Consider the following 26,211-nt stretch of genomic DNA (forward strand, 5'->3'; position numbering starts at 1 on the left):
ACATCTTGTTCAAGCTTGGTTTTAAACAACGTGAATGATATGGCATAAATTCTCTGAAGTGTCTTATATAGAGGCATGGTAGATGATTTCAGAGACAGAATCAAGGGAATTAACTCCAGCTGAGGTTCTATTTTTGCAGTGGAATCTATGAGCTAAGCTCTACCCTTCATTACGTATCACAGGCATTGCACAGGTGTAAGTGACTGCAGAATTTTGCCCTGTATGTCTGGCCATACATCCCAAAGCTAATTCTGCAGCTGTACTAAAGGATTATGTCAACTATCAGGAGGTAGCCGTGTTATTCTGTATCCACAAAAACAACAAAGCGTCCGGTGGCACCTTAAAGACTAACAGATTTATTTGGGCATAAGCTTTTGTGGGTAAAAAAACCTCACTTCTTCAAATAAATCTGTTAGTCTTTAAGGTGCCACCAGACTCCTTGTTGTTTTAAAGGATTATGTTGTAGCTCCAACGTACCACAAGGTGACAGTGTTTGAAAATAATACTTCTGCCCTCAGAAGGCTGCATGTTTATGGTTATGCTGTTCATAAGAGATTTATAGTGAGTTTATGAGCTTTGTTCATAAGAGATTTATAGTGAGTTTAATGGTGATACAACGGCGGTGCACAGAGAGTGAAGATGTGATGAAAGGTTAGTTGTTCAAATAAGTGTGGGTTGAATCAAGAATTTAACTCGTCTATAGCTTTTGGGATTGTCCACAGCCTTGGAATGCACGTGTCAGAACCTGAGAAGGCTACAATTTCATTTAGCCTCACCTCCCAACATGAAAGCACCTTGAACTCGGCAAAATTCCAGCACTGTCTGTCCCATCCCTGTGTCCTCCCCCCACACACACACACACACTCACACACACACTATATAGCAGCTTTATATAAGCCTATAGGTAATGGTGCTGAGTCCATAAAAGTTCACTTTCCTTGCTAAACTGCTGTCAACCTTTTCTGCTTGTGAAATGAGGAGGGAAACTGGTCTGCTAGATGACAGTTGTCAGTGTCACACGTGAGTCCAGTTTTCCGCAAGGCTGAAAGGGCACCAGTGAAAAATGCTCAAGTCCTTTAAAACAGTATTTTAGTGTTTGTGCCGATTGACAGCCCAGGAAACTGAAGTCCTCTATCCACAGACAAGGTACTGCCTGGGCAGAGACAATGAGAGCTTCCCCAAAAAGCCCTGGAGAGGTGAGGTAGTTCATTTTCCATTGCTATTCAGGCCTTGGCCTCTGCTGAGAATGCCAATAAAGGGACCACTTATGATGGTGGTTTTTGTGTAAACGCTCTTCCACTTGCACAAGAATGAGACCCCTAACTCATGTCAGATAAGCTACCCAATAGCATTGTATGGTGCATTTTTCAGTCACTTCCAACCAGATGCTTAAAGGTGAAGCTCTGCCATAACCCATTACCTAACCCTCTGAGCCATCGAGTAACCTTGAAGGCACTCATTTTTCTGTACAACTTTATTTTAAAATACAAGTTGTGTTTAATAAATGTGAGGACGCTTTAGTGTCATGTAAAAGTTTATGTAGATTCCTTAGAAAATAAGAGACAAACAGATCAACTACTTCAACCAGGTTTCACTCCAACTTTTACTGCTGTTACTGCTGCAGTTATATATGAGCATATTTAGAACAGTCACCTTAACAATTATGGGAAAATCTTCACTATACTGAAAAAATGCTTTTCTTTGCCTCTTGCTGGAATGGTCACTATTGAAATTGACATCTACATCGCCTCTAAATGTTGTTTCTTACTCTATTTTAAAATATTTACAAGCCATTGTCTGTGTAATTGGAATACACCAATTTTAACATGTGGAAGGGAAGGGATGCAGTTTCTTCTGGATTTAACATTTGGGGGAGTGCAGAGTGGCTGTTGAAGATGTATCTGCTCTATTTTTTATGTAGTATATTTCATATTTTTTGCATTCCTCTTATTTTCTCTTTGTTTGTTTTAACCCTTGAAACTGCCTTTCATTTATCACCGGGTCATAAGTTTCTCACAAAGCAGACACCAGACTTCACCGGCTTCCCTGAGCTCTAACTCTCAAATGCAATGTGTTTTGTTTTCCCTAGCCAACCACTGCATTTGACCATGGGGCAGACTCAGGTCTGGTGCATGTAGGAGCAACTATGCTGAATTCTCTATTGGCCAGGTTTTCAAAAGTGCTCAGCACCAGCTTTCTGAATGGGAGCTTCTGGGCACTGTTGGTTTTTTTTTTACTGAACTTGCCTAAATAGGAGAAGTGCTCCTCTGAAGATCTGGGTCCATAGAAGGGGTGGGCAAACTACGGCCCGCGGGCTGGATCCGGCCTGCGAGCTGTTTTAAGCCAGCCTGCGAACCGCACCATGCGGCTCGGCCCCGCTCTGTTGCTCCAGCTAGGGCGCTGGGGCGCGGCCACAACAGACAGCACGGTCCCGCTCCGGCCAGGGCGCTGGGTTGGGGCCACACCAGCGGCTTGGCCCCGCTCCGGCGCTCCGGAAAGAGCATTGTCAAACCTTCTCGAGGGACAATCTCTTCTGCCTCTTTATTGTTTAGACAGTATCTTTGTGTTCTCTAGGTTTGTGCCCCTCTTCTGTACACCCCTTAATGAACTCTTATGCTGGCCATTCCCATTTTCAGTCTCTGTTAGACTGTCACATTAATCTAACTGCTTTCTCTCAACTCCTCCATTTTCCCATTATTGACAGTAGACTTTTTGGAGAGACTCTCTGTGGGTTTTTCTTTTCTTTACGCTTCACAACTGTTCTTCTCCAATCCACTATATTCATTTTTGCTATGCAGCCGGTACTGCCTCATGCCGCATTTTCAAGGATTTCCCTCTCTCTGCTTTCTAACAGTCTCACATGTGTAGTGGTATCCAATTCCCATGGGGGCTGCGTAGAGCGTTTCATTTTGTGGGGCTAAGCGAGTGCATACAACACTGGGAGTATTTTTAATGTATTTATTGTTAACTTTAATGCTCTGTGAGCTTGAAATAAGCCTTGAGATCATTGTCTGCTTCTATTTGAATTGCTGTAAAGCAGGATGTCCTTTTTTTCCAGCATCACAGTGGTCATCATTATTGATTCTCTGGTCTGTCCACGCTACTCTGCTTTAGCTCTGTTCTAAGCTGTGCGCCCCTGCCTACGGCCATTCCATCAGCCAGGGACCACTAAAGAAAGCAGCTTGAATGGCCCCTTGGGGCTGTGTGAGCAGCCAGACACAACTTAGAGCAGCCCCAAGGGGGTCCAGCTTGGCCTGAAATAATATTGGTTGTCCAGTACCTCTGTGTGGAAACTGTTGAGAAATGATGGACTTTGTATTGGTGAGTGCAGTTTGTGTGGAATTCTCCTTTGGGACAGTTGAGAGCTTGAATATGTTAATTTAGCAAGATATGATTTGGGACTCATGAAATATGCTCTAGTAACATTCCAGTTTTTTCTTCTGCTGCATTTGCTTAGCCCCAACTAAATTGAATAGATGGGAACAAAAATATAATATAAAGAAACTGGGATAAAGAAGTGTGAGTGAATATGTGAAAATACAATATGCAGAATTACAATGGTGATTAGTCATTTGCCAGTACCAATGTCTCTTAAAAAAAGTTCTCCCCCCTCTAACTGAAGTTGCAGCTACATCAACCTTTCAAGCAATGTCCATGCTACTTTGTATTGTAGTTTTCATAATCAAAAATTTATCACAATAATAATGTTACTGCATTTATTATCAATACAGTGACTGTACTGTGAATTGAGAATACATTCAACATTCTAGTAATACATGTACAGTGATGGCTAACATATATGGTACTATCATTTTGGTCGTGTACTTAAGAGAAGCATTGATATAAACAAAAGGTAAATAACTATTTACATCTTATTTCTCCAGAAAAACCTTTCCAGTGATTCCTCACATATGCCCCATTCTATGCATTAACTATTCTGATAAATATTTACATAATGAACTTTCTTACCCCAATTTTTTTTTATTCTTCTTCTCAGTTGCCATATTTTATTTTTGTATTTTGAATATGTGAATCAGCAGTATATATTTTTCAGGAATCTGGAGCATTTCCTGAAGTTTTTATTTTTTTTAAGGCTAAATATTATCCACTCTACTAACTGGGGGGGGGGGGGAGAGGAGGATTGTCATATCTACAGTATTATTTCTGTTTGTTCTACATTTTAAAATGATCATGGAATACAAATATTGCTCTATCTAAGATAAAGAAAATATATTTTTCATAAGAAAGCAACATCAAGGCAGAAATATATTTAATAAAATAAAATCTAAACAGTTATGTATATTTCTAGTCCTCATAGCACTAGCTTTATGCTCCTTTCTGCAAATAATCTATAACTAAACACAATTGGCATGTTTTAGAGAATTATATTTAATAAAATCTTTTCACTATCTTTGCTCCATTCAACACTTTATTTTGCATGGTTAGGAGAATTTTATCAAACTTTGTTAAAAGTATGAATGCCTCCTTTTCATCAGTAGTTGTGTGTTTCTTCTTGGCTACATCTCATGAAACAAATGTTTCATTAGGACCTACAGTATGTTCATGTGCTTGCAAATGCCAGTGTAGTGAAGAATGATCCATAGACTGTTTTCATAAATATCAGTTTTAAGTTCTGTTCCACTTTCATTTCTTCTGGAAAACTCTTTGGAAAGACAGCATTTTTCTGCATATGTTTTTCTCTTATTTTGTTCTACCTTCAGACTTTCCATATACATTTAGATCAGAAAAAAAAACCTCATTTGGTGGTCTTTTCAAGAATACTTTGCTGACTAGCTCTTTCCCTCTCCAACAAAATTAATTCAGTTCTTGCTGATGATGTAACTATAGCACCAGAAACTTGGACATTAGATGAGGTCCCTGTGGTTTCATTTTCTTCACCCTTAATTGTTTCTTCTTTAGGTGATAAGCTTTCCTCTGCATCAAAAAATGTTTCAGGTTTCTCTGATGGACTTTCATCATCTGAAGTTTTCATTTCTTTTAGATTTGTCTCTTCTTCTTTGTCAACGTTCGTAGCCTTTTTTGATGGGGATGAGAAGCCTAATTTGGGAAATCTAAACCATCCAGTTTTTTCAGTTTGTTTAGAAGAGTCAGTATCTGACACAGAAGAGTCAACAGGCTGGGTTTCTTCAGGAATTGATTTTTGGACTTCAGGTTTGGAATCTGAGCCTGTGTCATCAACAGAGGAAGAAAACCCAATACTTGGAAGCCAAAATTTGAATCTGCCAGATCTTTTACTGTCAGTTTTTTCTTTTTGATCCTTCATATCTTTTTCTTCATCTTCTGGTATTTTAGCTATTTCATCATCTTTAGAAAGAGGAGATACAGCTATTTCCTCTGGTTGCTTATCAGATTGAATGTCTCCAAGTTTACTGGAAGGCTGTACTTCAACTGTAAATGTTTTCAATTTTGGCAAACTCACACTGGAAGATACGACATCATTAGAGTCATCAGTTTCACTTTGTGGTTTACCAGATAATTTAAACTCAGCAGTGCCAGTCTTTTGTATTGCTACCCCTAAATTTTCATCAGAAAGTTTAGGTTGGTGAACTTCACTCTCAGACACCTCATGTTTATATTCTGTATAAGACTGCAGTTTGACTGGCATGTCTAGTTTAACATGTGACTCAGGTATCTTCACTTTGAGAAGTGAAAATCCAAAACTAGCAGTTTTAATTTCTGATGAAGGAATCTCAGATTCTTTCACTATCTGAGAGGAATAAGTCTCATGCGTTTCGATATCAACATGTCCAGATTCAACTTCACCTTGTGTCTTTATTTCTTTACTCTCTGCAAGTGGTCCCTGAATCTGTAGTGCTGCTTTTGAAACCGAAGAGTCTGGGACCTTAACGTATACCTGTGGGGTTTTAATGTCACATTCAGCCAATGTTGGAATTTTGACTGATGGCGTTTGGAAATTACCACCTGCAAACTCTGGTTTTTCTTTAGGGATCCTAGTGCTTACTTCCAGTTTTGGTGTTTCAATGTCAGTACCAGCACCTTTTAAGTCTGTTGCCACTTTTGATGTTGAAACGTCAGTTTCAACTGTGGGTGCATTGTAAGTGAATGCTGGTATTTTTAACTTGGGAATTTTAATATTTACCTCTACACTTTCACTTTGTTTGTCTGGCTTGTCCTTTGAAATCCTGGTTGATGATTCCATAAGGTCTGAACTTGGACTTTGCGGGTCAATGGAGCCATCTGCTTTTTTAAACTGGATTTCTACTATGCCTAGTTCAGTTTTAGGCAGTGAAACATCAGCCTCTAACTTTGGGAGAAAGACATCAACTTCAGAACCCTTTGCTTTGGAATGTAACACTCCAAACTTTGGCATCTTAAATTTAGATGTTTTCATTTTGCTTGCTTCATCTCCATCTTCCACTTTCACTCTGACTCCTGCAGAAATATCCTTTTCAACACTTTCAGCTGGAAACTCTATTTCATGGTCTACAACACTTATTTCAGTATCCATTTTAATTCCCGGAGCACCTATCTTGGTCTCTTCAAGGTTGGTTTTAACATCAGCAACATCTCCTGTTCCCTTTGTGGCAGGCCATCCAAATGAGGGTACACTGAATTTTGGCATTTTTAATTTACTTTCTCTTCCTTGAACATCCTTTCCTGTCGATTTTATTACACTCCCTAGCTTTTCAGTTTTAACTCCTGCACCGGCGTGTAGAATGTCCAGCTCTACTTTTGGGAGGACATCTAATTTCTTCTGTGTTCCATCCAAAGCAATTTCAACAGATGGTGCTTTGGTTCCTATTTCTGGACTTTTCAGCTCAATGGAATGTTCTGTTGTTGGAATCTCTGCACATTCTGATTTGGCTTTTTGTTCTTGAAGGGTCAGATCACATTTAGGGAGTGTAATGTCAGCTTCTGGTAAGCTGATGTCCATCCCAGTTTTTGAAGCACTAATTTCTGATGTAGAGAGTTCTGCCTGAGGTATCATGACTTTTGGAGTGTGTGTTTTCAATTGTTGTCCTTCAGCACCGCGTTTAACTACATCAGCATAAGTTTCGGTTTCAGGAATGCTCACTTTAATAACTGCTTTTTCTGGAGGTCGTGAAACTTCTGCTTCAAACTTTGATGAGGTAACATCAGAACTTTTACCTTTGTGGAAAGAAACTCCCACTTTTGGAATCTCTGCTTTAGCAGATTTGATTTTACCTTCCAAAACATCCTTTCCAGCAGCAGATTCAGTGTCCACGTGTGGCAATGATGTTGCATATTCAGGAGCTTCTATTTCAGTTTGCATTTCAGCAGAAGGAGCACTTACTTGAGGCTTTTTCAGGCTCCCTTCACTATCAATGTCACCTCTTTTTTCCTTAGAAGATGACCGACCAAATGTTGGCATTCTGAATTTTGGCATTTTAAACCAGCCCTGATGTTCTTCAGTCTGAATTTCTCCAGACTTCATTTCATGTTCTCCTTGCACTTTCATATCCTCCACCTCAGGGCTTTGAATGGCCACCTCTGTGGTTGAAACAGAAACTGATGGGAGACTAACATCCATCTTTGAAGCTTTAATGTCAGTGATAGAAACTTGAGGCATTTTCATTTTCCCAGCTGAAACCTCTATTTCTGCATCAGAGACATCAGATTTAATTTCTAGTATTGGAGCTTCCACAGCAATGTCAGCAATATCTGTTGTCATTGTAAGCTGGGGAACTCCAGCTTCCATTTTGGGTAAGCTGATCTCACTTTCTGGTCTTTTTCCTTTTGGAAGTGAAATTCCAAACTTTGGCTTTTGGAATTTAGGCATTTTCATCTTCCTTTCAAGACCTTCAACTTTCACTTCCGCTCCTTCCACCATCAATGGTCCTTCAATTCCTGTTTCTGGACCCTTCAGCTCAATGGAAGCTTCTGCTGTGGGAACTTTAATACCCGGGGACAAGCTGACATCATCACCAGCAGACCCTAATTTGAGGTCAGCTTGTTGAAGACTCACATCATATGTAGGAAAGGCGGCATCAACCTTAGGTAGGCTAATGTCCATGTCTGATTTGGGAACTTTGATTTCTGGTTTGGAAAATTCTAGAGTAGGAATCTGAACTTTTGGCATTTTTATGCTTATTTGTGCTCCCTCTTCTATGCTTTTGGTATGACTGCTTTCTATATCAGGTATCTGCACTAAGTCTTCTCCATCTCTTTCTGATTTAGGAACAGTAACATCAGCTTCCACTTTTGGCAGATTCACCTGAGATTTAGGAACCTTAATTTTGGAGAATGAAATTTTAGGCATGATAAATTGAGGCTTTTTAATTTGGCTTTTTTGTTCTTCTTTTCCTGTAGATATTTCAATATCAAGATCCATGCTTGGACCCTGTTCCTCATTTACAGTTTCTGCTAGTTTTGTGTCTGTTTTGCCTGATGATACAGTAATTTTAGGCTCTTCCAGAGGTGCTTCAAAATCAGCTTTAACGCTTGCTTCTTTTTTTGGTGACCAACTAAATGATGGCAATTTGAATTTTGGCAACTTGAAATGTCCTTCTTTCCCTTCCATATCTGTATCTCCAGGTTTTATTTCTCCCTCAAACATTGTTGCTTTAGATGCCATATTTGAATCTTGAATGCCAATCTCTGTCACTGGAACAGAAACGTTGGATTGGAGGTTAATGTCAACTTTGGGTGTCTTAATATCAGCTTCAGGTATTTTGGGCATTTTGATTTTCCAGTCTGAAGATTCTGTTTCTGCATTAGGGATGGCAGATTCAACTTCTACTGTTGGTGCTTCCACAGCAATGTCAACAATATCTGTCATCGCTTTTAGCTGGGGAACATCAGCTTCCATTTTGGGTAAGCTGATCTCACTCTCTGGCACTTTCCCTTTAGGATGTGAAATTCCAAACTTTGGCTTTTGGAATTTGGGCATTTTAATCTTCCCTTCAAGACCTTCAACTTTCATCTCTGCTCCATCCACAGCAATTCCAGCTGATATTCCTTCAACTCCTGTTTCTGGACTTTGCAACTCTATGGACCCTTCTGATGTTGGAATCTTAATAGCTGGGGCTGACAGGCTGACATCAGCACCAGCAGACCTCAATTTCAAGTCAGCTTGTTGAATAGTCACATCATAAGTAGGAAGTGTGACATCAACCGTAGGTAAGCTAACGTCCACATCCATTTTGGGAGCTTTGATTTCTGGTTTTGAAAATTCTGAAGTAGAGATCTTAACCTTTGGTATTTTTATGGCTATTCCTTCTCCATCTCCACTGCTTCCTTTCTCTGATCTCTGCACTGAAACATCTCCTTCATTTTCTGGTTTAGAACCACTAACATCACTTTCCAATTTTGGCAGAGAGACCTGTGCTTTGTGACCCTTCATTTTAGGAAGTGATATCTTTGGCATGCTGAACTGAGGCTTTTTAGTTTTGCCCTTCTCACCATCTTTTCCTATAGGCATATCACTTTCAAGATCCACACTTGGGCACTGAACCTCAGCTACAGTTAATGTTAGTTCAGCTTCTGTTTCTCCTAAAGAAGAGGCCAAAGTAGGCTCCTCAAGGGTTGTTTCAGTATCACATGTAACAACCGCTTCTTTCTTTGGTGACCAACTAAATGATGGGAGTTTGAATTTTGGCATTTTGAATTTGCTTTCTTTCCCTTCAATGTCTTTTTCTCCAGATTTTATTTCACTCTCAGTCTTTACCACTTTACTTTCTAAATCTGGGCCTCGAATGTCTACCTTTGTTGTTGGCATGGTAACATCAACTGATGGGAGGCTGATGTCCACCTTTGGTGCTCCGACAGCTTTAGGTATTTGAGGCATTTTGAGTGATGGCAGTTGCATTTTTAAGCCTGACACGTCTGTTCCTGCATCAGAGTCTTCAGATTTAATATCTAAAGATGAAGTTTCAATAGCAATCTCAGTAACTTCAGCTATCGCTTTTGGCTTGGGAATGTCAGCTTCCATTTGGGGTAAGCTGATCTCACTCTCTGGAATTTCTCCCTTAGGCAGTGAAATTCCAAACTTCATTTTTTGGAATTTAGGCATTTTAGTCTTCCCTTCGAAACCTTCAAGCTTCACTTCTCCTCTATCTAGAGCAATGTCAGCTGATGGTATTTTAGCAACTATTTCTGGACTCTTCAGCTCAGTGGAACTTTCTGTCATTGCAACTTTAATATCTGTCTCTGGAATGCTTACATCACTAACAGCAGACCCAGATAGCACTTTGGGTTCTTGAATACTCATGTGATACTTAGTAAGAGTGACGTCATCTTTCAGTAAGTTTGCATCCTGGTAAACTTTAGGGGTACTGATATCAACTTTGGAAAAACCCAAATCAGGAACCCAAAATTTTGGTAAATTAACATTTTTGGCCCTTGAATCTCCTCCACACTCAGGAAGGTCCACGCTGCTCTCAGGGCCTGAAAATTTCAATGGTATTCCTTCAGCTATTACACTAGATTCAGTTATAGGGTGAAAAACATCAGCCTGCAAATTGGGATCACTAATATCAGATTTAGGAATCTTAGAAATTGACACCTTTGGAATTTTAAAATGAGGCATTTTAGATATTCCCTTAATGCTATCTTTTCCAGAACTACTTGCAATTTCAAGTCCAACACTTGGCGCATGGATTGCAGGTCCTGACACTGTTATCTCTCCTTCGGCCCTAGCTGGCGGAATAGTCACCTGGGGCTCTTTCAGGCTTGCTTCAACATCTGCTACTCCATAACTGGTTCTTTTTGAGGTGGACCAGCCAAATGAAGGCATGCCAAATGTTGGCATTTTGAATTTACTTTCTTTTCCTTTAGCATCTTTATCTGTGGCTTTTATTTCACCTTCTATCTTTACCGCTTTAGCTGTTGCTTCTGGGCCCTTAATGTCCACCTCGGCCTTTGGTAGACAAACGTCTACTGATGGGAGGGTGATGTCCACCTTTGGTGCTTGAATGTCTGCTTTAGGCATTTTGGGCATTTTGAGTGATGGCATTTGTATTTTCCAGCCGGACGCTTCAGTCTCTACGTCAGGAACATCAGCTTCCACTGCTAGCGTCGGGGTTTCCACGCCGATTGCACCCACTTGGCCTTTGACTTTTGGCTTGGGAATGTCAGCTTCCATTTTGGGTAAGCTGATCTCGCCTTCTGGCACTTTGCCTTTTGTCAGTGAAACTCCAAACTTTGGCTTTTCAAATTTAGGCATTTGAATTTTCCCTTCCAAACCGGCAACTTTCCCCTCTGGTCCCTCCACCGCAAGTTCAGCTGATGGCTCTTTCGCTTCAATACCTGGACCCTTCAACTGAATGGAACCTTCTATTTTGGGAATCTTGACTCCAGGTGCTGAGATTTTGACATCTCCGGGAACAGAGGCTGCCTTGAGGTCAGCTTCCTGAAGACTGACATCACACGTGGGAAGTGTGACATCGACTTTGGGTAAAGTAACATCCACGTCTACTTTGGGAGCTTTGATTTCTGGTTTAGAAAATCCCAATGAAGGCATCTTGACTTTTGGCATGTGTATTTTCATCCCTGTTGCCTCTGCTTTCCCTGTCTCAACTTCAATACTGCTTTCCATGTCGGGAACTTTCACTTCAAATCCCTCCTCTTTAATTTCGGCTTCTGATTTGGGAAGGGAAATATCTGCCTCCACCTTTGGCAGGCTGACCTGTACTTGGGGAGCCTTGACTTTGGGAAGCTTCACACTCGGCAGCTTAACATCAGGCATTTTAATTTTCCCCTTCTCACCATCTTTTCCTGCAGAAGTCCCGATTTCCAGTTCAACACTTGGAGCCTGGATTGCAGATCCTGACACTGTTATCTCTCCTTCGGTCCTAGCTGACGGCATTGTCACCCGGGGCTCTTTGAGGCTTGCTTCAACATCTGCTACTCCACCACTGGTCTCTTTTGAGGTGGACCAGCCAAATGAAGGCATGCCAAATGTTGGCATTTTGAATTTACTTTCTTTTCCTTTTGCATCTTTATCTGTGGCTTTTATTTCACCTTCTATCTTTACCGCTTTAGCTGTGGCTTCTGGGCCCTTAATGTCCACCTTGGCCTTTGGTAGAGAAACGTCTACTGATGGGAGGGTGATGTCCACCTTTGGTGCTTGAATGTCTGCTTTAGGCATTTTGGGCATTTTGAGTGATGGCATTTGTATTTTCCAGCCGGAAGCTTCAGTCTCTACGTCAGGAACATCAGCTTCCACTGCTAGCGTCGGGGTTTCCACGCCGATTGCACCCACTTGGCCTTTGACTTTTGGCTTGGGAATGTCAGCTTCCATTTTGGGTAAGCTGATCTCGCCTTCTGGCACTTTGCCTTTTGGAAGTGAAACTCCAAACTTTGGCTTTTCAAATTTAGGCATTTGAATTTTCCCTTCCAAACCGGCAGCTTTCCCCTCTGGTCCCTCCACCGTAATTTCAGCTGATGGCTCTTTCGCTTCTATCTCTGGACCCTTCAACTGAATGGAACCTTCTATTTTGGGAATCTTGACTCCAGGTGCTGAGATTTTGACATCTCTGGGAACAGAAGCTGCCTTGAGGTCAGCTTCCTGAAGACTGACATCACACGTGGGAAGTGTGACATCGACTTTGGGTAAAGTAACATCCACGTCTACTTTGGGAGCTTTGATTTTTGGTTTAGAAAATCCCATAGAAGGCATCTTGACTTTTGGCATGTGTATTTTCATCCCTGTTGCCTCTGCTTTCAATGTCTCAACTTCAATACTGCTTTCCATGTCGGGAACTTTCACTTCAAATCCCTCCTCTTTAATTTTGGCTTCTGATTTGGGAAGGGAAATATCTGCCTCCACCTTTGGCAGGCTGACCTGTACTTGGGGAGCCTTGACTTTGGGAAGCTTCACACTCGGCAGCTTAACATCAGGCATTTTAATTTTCCCCTTCTCACCATCTTTTCCTGCAGAAGTCCCGATTTCCAGTTCAACACTTGGAGCCTGGATTGCAGATCCTGACACTGTTATCTCTACTTCGGCCCTAGCTGACGGCATTGTCACCCGGGGCTCTTTGAGGCTTGCTTCAACATCTGCTACTCCACCACTGGTCTCTTTTGAGGTGGACCAGCCAAATGAAGGCATGCCAAATGTTGGCATTTTGAATTTACTTTCTTTTCCTTTTGCATCTTTATCTGTGGCTTTTATTTCACCTTCTATCTTTACCACTTTAGCTGTTGCTTCTGGGCCCTTAATGTCCACCTCGGCCTTTGGTAGAGAAATGTCTCCTGATGGGAGGGTGATGTCCACCTTTGGTGCTTGAATGTCTGCTTTAGGCATTTTGAGTGATGGCATTTGTATTTTCCAGCCGGAAGCTTCAGTCTTTACGTCAGGAACATCAGCTTCCACTGCTAGCGTCGGGGTTTCCACGCCGATTGCACCCACTTGGCCTTTGACTTTTGGCTTGGGAATGTCAGCTTCCATTTTGGGTAAGCTGATCTCGCCTTCTGGAACTTTGCCTCTTGGAAGTGAAACTCCAAACTTTGGCTTTTCAAATTTAGGCATTTGAAGTTTCCCTTCCAAACCGGCAGCTTTCCCCTCTGGTCCCTCCACCGTAATTTCAGCTGATGGCTCTTTCGCTTCTATCCCTGGACCCTTCAACTGAATGGAACCTTCTATTTTGGGAATCTTGACTCCAGGTGCTGAGATTTTGACATCTCTGGGAACAGAAGCTGCCTTGAGGTCAGCTTCCTGAAGACTGACATCACACGTGGGAAGTGTGACATCGACTTTGGGTAAAGTAACATCCACTTCTACTTTGGGAGGTTTGATTTCTGGTTTAGAAAATCCCATAGAAGGCATCTTGACTTTTGGCATGTGTATTTTCATCCCTGTTGCCTCTGCTTTCCCTGTCTCAACTTCAATACTGCTTTCCATGTCGGGAACTTTCACTTCAAATCCCCCCTCTTTAATTTCGGCTTGTGATTTGGGAAGGGAAATATCTGCCTCCACCTTTGGCAGGCTGACCTGTACTTGGGGAGCCTTGACTTTGGGAAGCTTCACACTCGGCAGCTTAACATCAGGCATTTTAATTTTCCCCTTCTCACCATCTTTTCCTGCAGAAGTCCCGATTTCCAGTTCAACACTTGGAGCCTGGATTGCAGGTCCTGACACTGTTATCTCTCCTTCGGCCTGAGCTGACGGCATTGTCACCCGGGGCTCTTTGAGGCTTGCTTCAACATCTGCTACTCCACCACTGGTCTCTTTTGAGGTGGACCAGCCAAATGAAGGCATGCCAAATGTTGGCATTTTGAATTTACTTTCTTTTCCTTTTGCATCTTTATCTGTGGCTTTTATTTCACCTTCTATCTTTACCGCTTTAGCTGTGGCTTCTGGGCCCTTAATGTCCACCTCGGCCTTTGGTAGAGAAATGTCTACTGATGGGAGGGTGATGTCCACCTTTGGTGCTAGAATGTCTGCTTTAGGCATTTTGGGCATTTTGAGTGATGGCATTTGTATTTTCCAGCCGGAAGCTTCAGTCTCTACGTCAGGAACATCAGCTTCCACTGCTAGCGTCGGGGTTTCCACGCCGATTGCACCCACTTGGCCTTTGACTTTTGGCTTGGGAATGTCAGCTTCCATTTTGGGTAAGCTGATCTCGCCTTCTGGCACTTTGCCTTTTGTCAGTGAAACTCCAAACTTTGGCTTTTCAAATTTAGGCATTTGAAGTTTCCCTTCCAAACCGGCAGCTTTCCCCTCTGGTCCCTCCACCGTAATTTCAGCTGATGGCTCTTTCGCTTCTATCTCTGGACCCTTCAACTGAATGGAACCTTCTATTTTAGGAATCTTGACTCCAGGTGCTGAGATTTTGACATCTCCGGGAACAGAGGCTGCCTTGAGGTCAGCTTCCTGAAGACTGACATCACACATGGGAAGTGTGACATCGACTTTGGGTAAAGTAACATCCACGTCTACTTTGGGAGCTTTGATTTCTGGTTTAGAAAATCCAATAGAAGGCATCTTGACTTTTGGCATGTGTATTTTCATCCCTGTTGCCTCTGCTTTCCCTGTCTCAACTTCAATACTGCTTTCCATGTCGGGAACTTTCACTTCAAATCCCCCCTCTTTAATTTCGGCTTCTGATTTGGGAAGGGAAATATCTGCCTCCACCTTTGGCAGGCTGACCTGTACTTGAGGTGCCTTGACTTTGGGAAGCTTCACACTCGGCAGCTTAACATCAGGCATTTTAATTTTCCCCTTCTCACCATCTTTTCCTGCAGAAGTCCCGATTTCCAGTTCAACACTTGGAGCCTGGATTGCAGATCCTGACACTGTTATCTCTACTTCGGCCCTAGCTGACGGCATTGTCACCCGGGGCTCTTTGAGGCTTGCTTCAACATCTGCTACTCCACCACTGGTCTCTTTTGAGGTGGACCAGCCAAATGAAGGCATGCCAAATGTTGGCATTTTGAATTTACTTTCTTTTCCTTTTGCATCTTTATCTGTGGCTTTTATTTCACCTTCTATCTTTACCACTTTAGCTGTTGCTTCTGGGCCCTTAATGTCCACCTCGGCCTTTGGTAGAGAAATGTCTCCTGATGGGAGGGTGATGTCCACCTTTGGTGCTTGAATGTCTGCTTTAGGCATTTTGAGTGATGGCATTTGTATTTTCCAGCCGGAAGCTTCAGACTTTACGTCAGGAACATCAGCTTCCACTGCTAGCGTCGGGGTTTCCACGCGGATTGCACCCACTTGGCCTTTGACTTTTGTTTTGGGAATGTCAGCTTCCATTTTGGGTAAGCTGATCTCGCCTTCTGGCACTTTGCCTTTTGGAAGTGAAACTCCAAACTTTGGCTTTTCAAATTTAGGCATTTGAATTTTCCCTTCCAAACCGGCAGCTTTCCCCTCTGGTCCCTCCACCGCAAGTTCAGCTGATGGCTCTTTTGCTTCTATCTCTGGACTCTTCAACTGAATGAAAGCTTCTATTTTGGGAATCTTGACTCCAGCTGCTGAGATTTTGACATCTCCGGGAACAGAGGCTGCCTTGAGATCAGCTTCCTGAAGACTGACATCACACGTGGGAAGTGAGACATCGACTTTGGGTATAGCAACATCGACGTCTAGTTTGGGAGCTTTAGTTTTTGGTTTAGAAAATCCTATAGAAGGCATCTTGACTTTTGGCATGTGTATTTTCATCCCTGTTGCCTCTGCTTTCCCTGTCTCAACTTCAATACTGCTTTCCATGTCGGGAACTTTCACTTCAAATCCCGCCTCTTTAATTTCGGCTTGTGATTTGGGAAGGGAAATATCTGCCTCCACCTTTGGCAAACTGACCTCTACTTGGGCAGCCTTGACTTTGGGAAGCTTCACACTCGGCAGCTTAACATCAGGCATTTTAATTTTCCCCTTCTCACCATCTTTTCCTGCAGAAGTCCCAATTTCCAGTTCAACACTTGGAGCCTGGATTTCAGGTCCTGACACTGTTATCTCTCCTTCGGCCCTAGCTGACGGCATTGTCACCCGGGTCTCTTTGAGGCTTGCTTCAACATCTGCTACTCCACCACTGGTCTCTTTTGAGGTGGACCAGCCAAATGAAGGCATACTGAATTTTGGCATTTTGAATTTACTTTCTTTTCCTTTTGCATCTTTATCTGTGGCTTTTATTTCACCTTCTATCTTTACCGCTTTAGCTGTGGCTTCTGGGCCCTTAATGTCCACCTCGGCCTTTGGTAGAGAAACGTCTACTGATGGGAGGGTGATGTCTACCTTTGGTGCTTGAATGTCTGCTTTTGGCATTTTGGGCATTTTGAGTGATGGCATTTGTATTTTCCAGCCGGAAGCTTCAGTCTCTACGTCAGGAACATCAGCTTCCCCTGCTAGCGTCGGGGTTTCCACGCCGATTGCACCCACTTGGCCTTTGACTTTTGTTTTGGGAATGTCAGCTTCCATTTTGGGTAAGCTGATCTCGCCTTCTGGCACTTTGCCTTTTGGAAGTGAAACTCCAAACTTTGGCTTTTCAAATTTAGGCATTTGAATTTTCCCTTCCAAACCGGCAACTTTCCCCTCTGGTCCCTTCACCGCAAGTTCAGCTGATGGCTCTTTCGCTTCTATCTCTGGACCCTTCAACTGAATGGAACCTTCTATTTTGGGAATCTTGACTCCAGGTGCTGAGATTTTGACATCTCCGGGAACAGAGGCTGCTTTCAGGTCTGTTTCTTGAAGACTGACATCACACGTGGGAAGTGTGACATCGACTTTGGGTAAAGTAACATCCACGTCTACTTTGGGAGCTTTGATTTCTGGTTTAGAAAATCCCATAGAAGGCATCTTGACTTTTGGCATGTGTATTTTCATCCCTGTTGCCTCTGCTTTCCCTGTCTCAACTTCAATACTGCTTTCCATGTCGGGAACTTTCACTTCAAATCCCCCCTCTTTAATTTCGGCTTGTGATTTGGGAAGGGAAATATCTGCCTCCACCTTTGGCAGGCTGACCTGTAATTGAGGTGCCTTGACTTTGGGAAGCTTCACACTCGGCAGCTTAACATCAGGCATTTTAATTTTCCCCTTCTCACCATCTTTTCCTGCAGAAGTCCCAATTTCCAGTTCAACACTTGGAGCCTGGATTGCAGGTCCTGACACTGTTATCTCTCCTTCGGCCCGAGCTGACGGCATTGTCACCCGGGGCTCTTTGAGGCTTGCTTCAACATCTGCTACTCCACCACAGGTCTCTTTTGAGGTGGACCAGCCAAATGAAGGCATGCCAAATGTTGGCATTTTGAATTTACTTTCTTTTCCTTTTGCATCTTTATCTGTGGCTTTTATTTCACCTTCTATCTTTACCAGTTTAGCTGTTGCTTCTGGGCCCTTAATGTCCACCTCGGCCTTTGGTAGAGAAATGTCTCCTGATGGGAGGGTGATGTCCACCTTTGGTGCTTGAATGTCTTCTTTAGGCATTTTGAGTGATGGCATTTGTATTTTCCAGCCGGAAGCTTCAGACTTTACGTCAGGAACATCAGCTTCCACTGCTAGCGTCGGGGTTTCCACGCTGATTGCACCCACTTGGCCTTTGACTTTTGTTTTGGGAATGTCAGCTTCCATTTTGGGTAAGCTGATCTCGCCTTCTGGCACTTTGCCTTTTGGAAGTGAAACTCCAAACTTTGGCTTTTCAAATTTAGGCATTTGAATTTTCCCTTCCAAACCGGCAGCTTTCCCCTCTGGTCCCTCCACCGTAATTTCAGCTGATGGCTCTTTCGCTTCTATCCCTGGACCCTTCAACTGAATGGAACCTTCTATTTTGGGAATCTTGACTCCAGGTGCTGAGATTTTGACATCTCTGGGAACAGAAGCTGCCTTGAGGTCAGCTTCCTGAAGACTGACATCACACGTGGGAAGTGTGACATCGACTTTGGGTAAAGTAACATCCACGTCTACTTTGGGAGCTTTGATTTCTGGTTTAGAAAATCCCATAGAAGGCATCTTGACTTTTGGCATGTGTATTTTCATCCCTGTTGCCTCTGCTTTCCCTGACTCAACTTCCATACTGCTTTCCATGACGGGAACTTTCACTTCAAGTTCCCCCTGTTTAATTTCGGCTTGTGATTTGGGAAGGGAAATATCTGCCTCCACCTTTGGCAAGCTGACTTGTACTTGGGGAGCCTTAACTTTGGGAAGCTTCACACTCGGCAGCTTAACATCAGGCATTTTAATTTTCCCCTTCTCACCATCTTTTCCTGCAGAAGTCCCGATTTCCAGTTCAACACCTGGAGCCTGGATTTCAGGTCCTGACACTGTTATCTCTCCTTCGGCCCTAGCTGACGGCATTGTCACCCGGGTCTCTTTGAGGCTTGCTTCAACATCTGCTACTCCACCACTGGTCTCTTTTGAGGTGGACCAGCCAAATGAAGGCATGCCAAATGTTGGCATTTTGAATTTACTTTCTTTTCCTTTTGCATCTTTATCTGTGGCTTTTATTTCACCTTCTATCTTTACCGCTTTAGCTGTGGCTTCTGGGCCCTTAATGTCCACCTCGGCCTTTGGTAGAGAAATGTCTACTGATGGGAGGGTGATGTCCACCTTTGGTGCTAGAATGTCTGCTTTAGGCATTTTGGGCATTTTGAGTGATGGCATTTGTATTTTCCAGCCGGAAGCTTCAGTCTCTACGTCAGGAACATCAGCTTCCACTGCTAGCGTCGGGGTTTCCACGCCGATTGCACCCACTTGGCCTTTGACTTTTGGCTTGGGAATGTCAGCTTCCATTTTGGGTAAGCTGATCTCGCCTTCTGGCACTTTGCCTTTTGGAAGTGAAACTCCAAACTTTGGCTTTTCAAATTTAGGCATTTGAATTTTCCCTTCCAAACCGGCAGCTTTCCCCTCTGGTCCCTCCACCGTAATTTCAGCTGATGGCTCTTTCGCTTCTATCCCTGGACCCTTCAACTGAATGGAACCTTCTATTTTGGGAATCTTGACTCCAGGTGCTGAGATTTTGACATCTCCGGGAACAGAGGCTGCTTTCAGGTCTGTTTCTTGAAGACTGACATCACACGTGGGAAGTGTGACATCGACTTTGGGTAAAGTAACATCCACTTCTACTTTGGGAGCTTTGATTTCTGGTTTAGAAAATCCCATAGAAGGCATCTTGACTTTTGGCATGTGTATTTTCATCCCTGTTGCCTCTGCTTTCCCTGTCTCAACTTCAATACTGCTTTCCATGTCGGGAACTTTCACTTCAAATCCCCCCTCTTTAATTTCGGCTTGTGATTTGGGAAGGGAAATATCTGCCTCCACCTTTGGCAGGCTGACCTGTAATTGAGGTGCCTTGACTTTGGGAAGCTTCACACTCGGCAGCTTAACATCAGGCATTTTAATTTTCCCCTTCTCACCATCTTTTCCTGCAGAAGTCCCAATTTCCAGTTCAACACTTGGAGCCTGGATTGCAGGTCCTGACACTGTTCTCTCTCCTTCGGCCCGAGCTGACGGCATTGTCACCCGGGGCTCTTTGAGGCTTGCTTCAACATCTGCTACTCCACCACAGGTCTCTTTTGAGGTGGACCAGCCAAATGAAGGCATGCCAAATGTTGGCATTTTGAATTTACTTTCTTTTCCTTTTGCATCTTTATCTGTGGCTTTTATTTCACCTTCTATCTTTACCAGTTTAGCTGTTGCTTCTGGGCCCTTAATGTCCACCTCGGCCTTTGGTAGAGAAATGTCTCCTGATGGGAGGGTGATGTCCACCTTTGGTGCTTGAATGTCTGCTTTAGGCATTTTGAGTGATGGCATTTGTATTTTCCAGCCGGAAGCTTCAGACTTTACGTCAGGAACATCAGCTTCCACTGCTAGCGTCGGGGTTTCCACGCTGATTGCACCCACTTGGCCTTTGACTTTTGTTTTGGGAATGTCAGCTTCCATTTTGGGTAAGCTGATCTCGCCTTCTGGCACTTTGCCTTTTGGAAGTGAAACTCCAAACTTTGGCTTTTCAAATTTAGGCATTTGAATTTTCCCTTCCAAACCGGCAGCTTTCCCCTCTGGTCCCTCCACCGTAATTTCAGCTGATGGCTCTTTCGCTTCTATCCCTGGACCCTTCAACTGAATGGAACCTTCTATTTTGGGAATCTTGACTCCAGGTGCTGAGATTTTGACATCTCTGGGAACAGAAGCTGCCTTGAGGTCAGCTTCCTGAAGACTGACATCACACGTGGGAAGTGTGACATCGACTTTGGGTAAAGTAACATCCACGTCTACTTTGGGAGCTTTGATTTCTGGTTTAGAAAATCCCATAGAAGGCATCTTGACTTTTGGCATGTGTATTTTCATCCCTGTTGCCTCTGCTTTCCCTGTCTCAACTTCAATACTGCTTTCCATGTCGGGAACTTTCACTTCAAATCCCCCCTCTTTAATTTCGGCTTCTGATTTGGGAAGGGAAATATCTGCCTCCACCTTTGGCAGGCTGACCTGTACTTGAGGTGCCTTGACTTTGGGAAGCTTCACACTCGGCAGCTTAACATCAGGCATTTTAATTTTCCCCTTCTCACCATCTTTTCCTGCAGAAGTCCCGATTTCCAGTTCAACACTTGGAGCCTGGATTGCAGGTCCTGACACTGTTATCTCTTCTTCGGCCCTAGCTGACGGCATTGTCACCCGGGGCTCTTTGAGGCTTGCTTCAACATCTGCTACTCCACCACTGGTCTCTTTTGAGGTGGACCAGCCAAATGAAGGCATGCCAAATGTTGGCATTTTGAATTTACTTTCTTTTCCTTTTGCATCTTTATCTGTGGCTTTTATTTCACCTTCTATCTTTACCGCTTTAGCTGTGGCTTCTGGGCCCTTAATGTCCACCTCGGCCTTTGGTAGAGAAACGTCTACTGATGGGAGGGTGATGTCCACCTTTGGTGCTTGAATGTCTGCTTTAGGCATTTTGGGCATTTTGAGTGATGGCATTTGTATTTTCCAGCCGGAAGCTTCAGTCTCTACGTCAGGAACATCAGCTTCCACTGCTAGCGTCGGGGTTTCCATGCCGATTGCACCCACTTGGCCTTTGACTTTTGGCTTGGGAATGTCAGCTTCCATTTTGGGTAAGCTGATCTCGCCTTCTGGCACTTTGCCTTTTGGAAGTGAAACTCCAAACTTTGGCTTTTCAAATTTAGGCATTTGAATTTTCCCTTCCAAACCGGCAGCTTTCCCCTCTGGTCCCTCCACCGTAATTTCAGCTGATGGCTCTTTCGCTTCTATCCCTGGACCCTTCAACTGAATGGAACCTTCTATTTTGGGAATCTTGACTCCAGGTGCTGAGATTTTGACATCTCTGGGAACAGAAGCTGCCTTGAGGTCAGCTTCCTGAAGACTGACATCACACGTGGGAAGTGTGACATCGACTTTGGGTAAAGTAACATCCACGTCTACTTTGGGAGCTTTGATTTCTGGTTTAGAAAATCCCATAGAAGGCATCTTGACTTTTGGCATGTGTATTTTCATCCCTGTTGCCTCTGCTTTCCCCGTCTCAACTTCAATACTGCTTTCCATGTCGGGAACTTTCACTTCAAATCCCGCCTCTTTAATTTCGGCTTGTGATTTGGGAAGGGAAATATCTGCCTCCACCTTTGGCAAACTGACCTCTACTTGGGCAGCCTTGACTTTGGGAAGCTTCACACTCGGCAGCTTAACATCAGGCATTTTAATTTTCCCCTTCTCACCATCTTTTCCTGCAGAAGTCCCAATTTCCAGTTCAACACTTGGAGCCTGGATTTCAGGTCCTGACACTGTTATCTCTCCTTCGGCCCTAGCTGACGGCATTGTCACCCGGGGCTCTTTGAGGCTTGCTTCAACATCTGCTACTCCACCACTGGTCTCTTTTGAGGTGGACCAGCCAAATGAAGGCATACTGAATTTTGGCATTTTGAATTTACTTTCTTTTCCTTTTGCATCTTTATCTGTGGCTTTTATTTCACCTTCTATCTTTACCGCTTTAGCTGTGGCTTCTGGGCCCTTAATGTCCACCTCGGCCTTTGGTAGAGAAACGTCTACTGATGGGAGGGTGATGTCTACCTTTGGTGCTTGAATGTCTGCTTTTGGCATTTTGGGCATTTTGAGTGATGGCATTTGTATTTTCCAGCCGGAAGCTTCAGTCTCTACGTCAGGAACATCAGCTTCCCCTGCTAGCGTCGGGGTTTCCACGCCGATTGCACCCACTTGGCCTTTGACTTTTGTTTTGGAAATGTCAGCTTCCATTTTGGGTAAGCTGATCTCGCCTTCTGGCACTTTGCCTTTTGGAAGTGAAACTCCAAACTTTGGCTTTTCAAATTTAGGCATTTGAATTTTCCCTTCCAAACCGGCAACTTTCCCCTCTGGTCCCTCCACCGCAAGTTCAACTGATGGCTCTTTCGCTTCTTTCCCTGCACCCTTCAGCTGTATGGAACCTTCTATTTTCGGAATCTTTACTCCAGGTGCTGAGATTTTGACATCTCTAGGAACAGAGTCTGCTTTCAGGTCTGCTTCTTGAAGACTGACATTACACGTGGGAAGTGTGACATCGACTTTGGGTAAAGTAACATCCACGTCTACTTTGGGAGCTTTGATTTCTGGTTTAGAAAATCCCATAGAAGGCATCTTGACTTTTGGCATGTGTATTTTCATCCCTGTTGCCTCTGCTTTCCCTGACTCAACTTCCATACTGCTTTCCATGACGGGAACTTTCACTTCAAGTTCCCCCTGTTTAATTTCGGCTTGTGATTTGGGAAGGGAAATATCTGCCTCCACCTTTGGCAAGCTGACTTGTACTTGGGGAGCCTTAACTTTGGGAAGCTTCACACTCGGCAGCTTAACATCAGGCATTTTAATTTTCCCCTTCTCACCATCTTTTCCTTCAGAAGTCCCGATTTCCAGTTCAACACTTGGAGCCTGGATTTCAGGTCCTGACACTGTTATCTCTCCTTCGGCCCTAGCTGATGGTATTGTCACCTGGTGCTCTTTGAGGCTTGCTTCAACATCTGCTGCTCCACCACTGGTCTCTTTTGAGGTGGACCAGCCAAATGAAGGCATACTGAATTTTGGCATTTTGAATTTACTTTCTTTTCCTTTAGCATCTTTATCTGTCGCTTTTATTTCACCTTCTATCTTTACCGCTTTAGCTGTTGCTTCTGGGTCCTTAATGTCCACCTCGGTCTTTGGTAGAGAAACGTCTACTGATGGGAGGGTGATGTCCACCTTTGGTGCTTTAATGTCTGCTTTAGGCATTTTGAGTGATGGCATTTGTATTTTCCAGCCGGAAGCTTCAGTCTCTATGTTGGGAACATCAGCTTCCACTGCTAGCGTCGGGGTTTCCACGCCGATTGCACCCACTTGGCCTTTGACTTTTGTTTTGGGAATGTCAGCTTCCATTTTGGGTAAGCTGATCTCGCCTTCTGGCACTTTGCCTTTTGGAAGTGAAACTCCAAACTTTGGCTTTTCAAATTTAGGCATTTGAATTTTCCCTTCCAAACCGGCAGCTTTCCCCTCTGGTCCCTCCACCACAATTTCAACTGATGGCTCTTTCGCTTCTATCCCTGGACCCTTCAGCTGTATGGAACCTTTTATTTTAGGAATCTTTACTCCAGGTGCTGAGATTTTGACATCTCCAGGAACAGAGTCTGCTTTCATGTCAGCTTCTTGAAAACTGACATCACTCGTGGGAAGTGTGACATCGACTTTGGGTAAAGTAACATCCATGTCTACTTTGGGAGGTTTGATTTCTGGTTTAGAAAATCCCATAGAAGGCATCTTGACTTTTGGCATGTGTATTTTCATCCCTCTTGCCTCTGCTTTCCCTGTCTCAACTTCAATACTGCTTTCCATGTTGGGAACTTTCACTTCAAGTCTCCCCTCTTCAATTTCGGCTTCTGATTTGGGAAGGGAAATATCTGCCTCCACCTTTGGCAGGCTGACCTGTACTTGGGGAGCCTTGACTTTGGGAAGCTTTACAGTCGGCAGCTTAACATCAGGCATTTTAATTTTCCCCTTCTCACCATCTTTTCCTGCAGAAGTCCCGATTTCCAATTCAACACTTGGAGCCTGGATTGCAGGTCCCGACACTGTTATCTCTCCTTCTGTCCTAACTGACGGTATTGTTACCTGGGGCTCTTTGAGGTGTTCTTCAACATCTGCTACTCCATCACTGGTGTCTTTTGTGGTGGACCAACCAAATGAAGGCATACTGAATTTTGGCATTTTGAACTTACTTTCTTTTCCTTTGGCATCTTTATCTGTGGCTTTTATTTCACCTTCTTTCTTTACCACTTTAGTTGTTGCTTCTGGACCCTTAATATCCACCTCGGCCTTCGGTAGAGAAACGTCTACTGATGGGAAGATGTCCACCTTTGGTGCTTGAATGTCTGATTTAGGTAGTTTGGGTATTTTGAGTGATGGCATTTGCATTGTCCAGCCTGAGTCTTCTGTCACAGTATCAATTTGAACTGGTGCTTTTGGGACCTCCATATCAATTTCAAGTCCTTCTATTTTTACTGTTTTCTTGTGCATGTCAGTTTCCACTTTGTGTAATGTGATTTCACTTTCTGGCTGCTTTCCCTTTTTAGTGTAAATTTCAAAGTTTTCTTGTAGATCTGATATTTGTGTCTGATACTGCTCATATTCTTCATTTATCTCTTTTTCTTGTTTTGTTTTTCCAGTTTCTTTTGTTGTTGTTTTTATTTCTAGACCCTTTATTTGAACCGAAGTGTGTTCTAGGTGATCCCTCATTTCTTTATTTGTTATCTCTTCTCCAGGATGTTGCAGAGAAACTTTTGTGGGTTTTTGTTCTGATGAACTTTTTTGTTTCTTTTTTCTGGTCCTTGGTAGAGCTTGTGGTATTTGTTTGCTTTGTGTGTCTTTGAAACCAGGTGTTTGTATTTCTGAAGTAGGTTTTGATATTTGTGTTGTTATTGGTGGTATTTGTGATATTGTAGTAGTAGGTTTAGATATTGCTAACTGTTTTTTTTGTTTTTTAATGTTAATTTCAACTTCAGGGTACTTCTTTGTATAAATTGGTAAACCATTTTCCATGTCTTTTAAGTCTTTTTTGACATTGTCTTGTATGTCACCTACTTTTGTTTCATATGCAGAAGATGTGCTATATTGTACAGTTAGTATTTCTGGAGTTTCCATGCTGATATCTTCTTTTCGTATTTTATCCTTTTTTGTTGGTGTCAGGGTTTTTATTTCTAATCTCTGCTTCTCTTCTGTTTCTGCTTTTGTTCTATGCATTTTGAATCCAATATTAGGGAACTTCAGTTTCTTTTGGCTTCCTTTTTTCTCTTTAGCACAGAATTCTTCTTGTTGTAACTGTGACTCAGTGTCAGTGCTTGTTGGGGAAATATCTTGTATAGCATGCTCATATGCATCTGATGTACTATGCGATCTTCTGTGCCCCAAAATCTTTTTATTTTTCATTGACTGGAATTTGGGCCATGACAATCTCTCTTTTCTGGGTCGTTTTGTTCTTCCCACCCTTTGTTTTACAATTTCCTTTTCCTTGTCTTCTTCTGAAATAATCTTTTCTGAAATTTCCAGTGTTGTTCCAGGAATTTTTTCAGTAAGCTCTTTTTCCTGAAGAAGAGGTTGTTTTTTGTAAATATTAATATAAAATGTGTATAATATTCATCTTGTTTTGTTTAAAATCAACTACTTTTTGGACATATAAACACACTAAAAATTGAGGGTGCACTACAATCCAAAGTTACATGAAATGAAATTATTATACTAAGTTAATAGATGTATATAGCTACCAATGTCTAGATTCTATATAAAACATGCTGGCTTGTAGTCAACAGCAACTCCTA

General features: G+C 43.0%; 1 protein-coding gene across 1 annotated transcript in view; it reads right to left on the bottom strand.

Annotated features, from left to right (window-relative positions):
* Window positions 1-3,702: 3,702 nt before the first annotated feature.
* AHNAK2 (AHNAK nucleoprotein 2) overlaps window positions 3,703-26,211 on the bottom strand; it is a 66,505-nt gene continuing 43,996 nt past the window's right edge. The window contains exon 7 of the mRNA XM_054025978.1: window positions 3,703-25,978. Coding sequence (XP_053881953.1) covers window positions 4,757-25,978 — 21,222 coding nt within the window. The 3' untranslated portion in view covers window positions 3,703-4,756. The remainder of the gene's footprint in view (window positions 25,979-26,211) is intronic.

This window comes from Malaclemys terrapin, chromosome 4, assembly GCF_027887155.1.
Source record: "Malaclemys terrapin pileata isolate rMalTer1 chromosome 4, rMalTer1.hap1, whole genome shotgun sequence".
Lineage (NCBI taxonomy): Eukaryota > Metazoa > Chordata > Testudines > Emydidae > Malaclemys > Malaclemys terrapin.